This window comes from Pinus tabuliformis, chromosome 7 (assembly GCF_031772625.1).
Source record: "Pinus tabuliformis cultivar Carrire ecotype Pingquan chromosome 7, CPIR1, whole genome shotgun sequence".
In the NCBI taxonomy this organism is placed as follows: Eukaryota; Viridiplantae; Streptophyta; class Pinopsida; order Pinales; family Pinaceae; genus Pinus; species Pinus tabuliformis.
In genome coordinates, this window is record NC_142293.1 from 675583476 (window position 1) to 675587389 (window position 3914).

At 38.3% G+C, this 3914-nt stretch overlaps 1 protein-coding gene across 1 annotated transcript; it reads left to right on the forward strand.

The window, feature by feature from the left end:
• The first annotated feature begins 904 nt into the window (after positions 1–904).
• Positions 905–3330, forward strand: LOC149249266 (uncharacterized). Its single transcript, XM_089452499.1, has 3 exons — positions 905–1145; positions 1739–1868; positions 2130–3330. Exons 1-3 carry the CDS (start codon positions 905–907, stop codon positions 3328–3330), a joined length of 1572 nt encoding a protein of 523 aa, XP_089308625.1.
• Positions 3331–3914: the final 584 nt, after the last annotated feature.

The window sequence follows — 3914 nt, forward strand, 5'->3', positions numbered from 1 at the left end:
ATTATTTATATTAATTAGATTTGACTCGTCTCATTTTAAATATTTACGATATTTTATCAATTTTAATAATTTATATTACTTTATTTTTATTATCGAATTTTTAAATTTCTTATATTAAATATATTATATTCTTATTGTTTGGATTATTATTATTATTATTATTTTAATAATATTTTAGGTTGTGTTAACATTTTTTAAATATATCTTTTATTTTAATTAATGGATTATAATAATATCCTTTTTCATCGTTTTATATTTTATGGTTACTTTTAATGATTAATTTATTAGATTTTTAATAGCCAGTAACCTGTCCGTTGATATTAAAATATTTATAAATATCAACCTAATTTATTTTCCAGGGATTCTAATGTAAATATGAAAAGATGTTTAAAGGAATGTAATTTGAAATTTGATCACTTTATAGTAATTAACATATATTGGTGCTCCTGTTCTTTAGAGACTGTGCATTGACGTCGTACCTAAGTGAGTACATACGCTGATTCAGCAGAGTGGTGGAAGTAAAAGTGGACCCCATTTGATTCACCATTAACAACTCTAGCTGAGGGATTGGATGTTCAACAAATCAAATGAATCCATTCGATGCAAGTTGTTATCGCCCATGATAAGGGAGAGCTCTCATACTACTGTCGTCCCGGGAAGGGAGGAATAAAATGGCTAGAAAAACAAGATTCACAATATTATAATGATCCGTTCTGAGTCGCAACAATCATATTTTGCCATTACAAAAGGTCGGTCGTTTGCCCATGTGCCCGCCATTGAAAATTGGAGAATGATGGACCCCATCGTCAACAGACGATTGAAACGTGTTTTGTTATGTGCCTGCTTCTCAATCTCTCTCTGTGTTTGAGTTTGGACATATGAGAGGAGACGACTGCAAACCTAGATGACACCGGCTTCCTGCGGGGATTGTTGCAGTGTGCAAGACTATCACCACTCTCTCGCAGATAATAGAATTTTACTGAAAATGAGGTACACAGACGGGCACGAACAAGGCACCTTCCTTCCCTCCAAACAACAGCTTAGGAAAGGTCGCTGGTCACCAGAGGAAGATGAGAAACTCATCAATTATATCACGAACAAAGGCCTCCGGGGCCGTTCCTGGAGATGCCTAGCCAAGCAGGCTGGTAAATAATTAAACACTCACTTTGACCCTTAGTCTGCTAAGTAAAACGTAGGTCCATTTGGACAGATTCTTTTAATACCCGTACCCTGAGTATCAAAGTTCAGAAATCAGCTGCTATACAATCAAGGTGGCGAAAATGTCCCCGTGGGCATATCTCTTGTATATGTCCATTAAATAAATGAAATTTTCATAGATCTATGCTATCTGAGATCCAACCTCTTGCCGCTCCTGAATCTAGGCTAATATGAATCTGTTTGTTGAGATCTCCTGTAATATGCATTATTTAGTTGATTTGCTGTTGTTATTACTGTATTATTTAGTTGATTTGTTGTTGTTATTCAAGTATAGATCTATTTTAGATTGGCCCTGATTTTCTTTATTTTTGCGAGGGGAAGGTGGGGCTCTCAATTAGCATTACCTAAATATTGGATCCAAACAGCTGCCCATTCATGGCTTGAGAGCGCTTTTTGATGGCAATAAAAGAACAACAATTTTTATGTTCTTTTCTTTCGGTTTAATAAATTTCTGTTTAGAAGGGGTTAAGAGGAAACGAGGATATATTATAATATTGAATCCAATGAAATGCCCATGCAGGTCTGCAGAGATGTGGAAAGAGCTGCAGGTTCAGATGGATTAATTACTTGCGGCCTGGCCTTAAACGCGGCCCAATTTCACCCCAAGAAGAGCAACTGATCATACACTTCCAATCCATTCTGGGTAACAGGTTTGTTTTTGTTTTCCTCTACTCTGAGGCTTTCCTTCTGAGAATTGTTCTATCACATGAGAACCCGCCGGTCCCTCACTTAAATCTCTGATATCAATAGCAGTAATTATTCTATCACATGAGAGACTTCTTGTCCATCAGTAAACTCTGCGAAATCTTTAGTAGTAGTTGTTCTGGGAGTCCGCCCACTCGTCGGTATTTTAACTGTTTCATTTTGTTGGTGCCAAGTCAGCCCATTAACCTGGGGGTTGAGTGGTGCAGGTGGTGTCAAATTGCTCCCAATTTGCCAGGACGCACAGACAATGAAATCAAGAATTACTGGAATTGTTGCATCAAGAAGAACCTGCTAAAACACGGCCTCTCCTCTTCGTCCATTGACGCTAACGGCAACGCTGACACTAAAACTAATACCAAATCAGTGTGTGTTCGTCCTCATCCTCCTTTTTGTAATGCCTATAAGTCGTCTCACACTACCCAGCCGTTGCACGCCATGCCTGAAGGGTACCCGTCACTTCTTGATAACAGCTTTAATAAGGTGACCAGTGCAGAAAATCGGCACGCTTGTGTTCCCAACCTATTGGAATTAAAACAAGAACAAGTACTAGAGGATGAAAATCGTGTATTTTCTTGTTCTCAGGTGTGGATTGATTCTTGCTCTCACACCAATCATCACACTCTTACATCTCCGAGTCTGCAAAGCAAAGGCCCATTTTGTAAGGCATCAACATCAGCGAAATGCGACCAATTAGTAGACTGGGAGACAACACTGGCGCCTTATGAAACCCTAGAGTTCGCCAATAACTCTGTTGGCTGCGCCATCACCATTCCTGCTCTGGTTGAGATCAGCGATTCAGCTAAAATTGAAAATGATGGCGACATCATCAATGAAAATGAGATGATGATGAACCATTTGTCATTGACAGCATATTCTTCTGGAATTACAACATGGAGCGCTAATGGCGATTCAAACACAACAGTTTTTGCTGATGTCTATCATGATGCCTTTAACGCTCATAAGGGCGCATTTAGTATTCTGGAAGATTGCACGAGCCAGCAGGACGAGAAGAGAGCTCTTCGGTCATGCCCGCCAGTTAATTCTCCGTCCCAATTTAGCGCAGCAGCAATAACATGCGCCAACGTTTATCAGTACTCTAATGTGCAGGGTCCGGGTGATTGCCAGGATCATCTCATTTTGAAGAACAGTGAGGTCAATTTGGACAGACGGGTGCAGGATGGTGATCAATGGGAATGCTCATCAATTCCCAATAAAGAAGAAAAGGCAGCGCCTCCTCCTACAATGCTAGGAGGAACAGGCAGTGCAACGTTCGATTTTGAGTGTGGAGGTGAAGCTTTTGGTCAAATAAACACTTGGGCAGAGGACCATCTGTACAGTATCTCTACTGATGCGGCTGTTTCTTCTGAGATCGATACAGTGCTATCGAACTGGATGGGGATGTATTGACCATTTGCGTACTGCGTTTATCTCTCATTTCCGCTATGGGCTTTGATGTTTGATTGGATGTTATAAAATATAGGACTCTAATTTTCTCATACAAAAAGGGGAGTGACGGATAGCTGGCCTATTCACACTTCTACTCCCAAAATCAAATGTATGTCATCCGCTTACGTCTTTCGATTACGTCATTTGTTTAGCTATATAACGGTTGCTGCTGCTGCAAGGGTTTAATCTGTAGGTTGGAAATAACCTAATCGTACAGCAATTGGAACTTTATATTTTAATCAATTTGTTTCCAATTTTATTTGAATTTGGAAATTTTTAAATGGTTGATTGAAATTGCACTATTGAAATGTTTAATTAAAATCACACTTCGGGATACGAAATAGCAGATTTAGTTTGTAAAACCGTGAAATATATAAAATTGTAAACTGTGTAATTGTATATAAATTTTTACAAATCCTTTGAGAAAATTTTGCAGATATTTTTGAAATGTCTGTGGTCAATATTCAAGATTTTGAATGCACTAAAATTTTTGTTTTGGTGCTCTATAATACAGTATAGTACAATTTTATGAATACATGATCTGG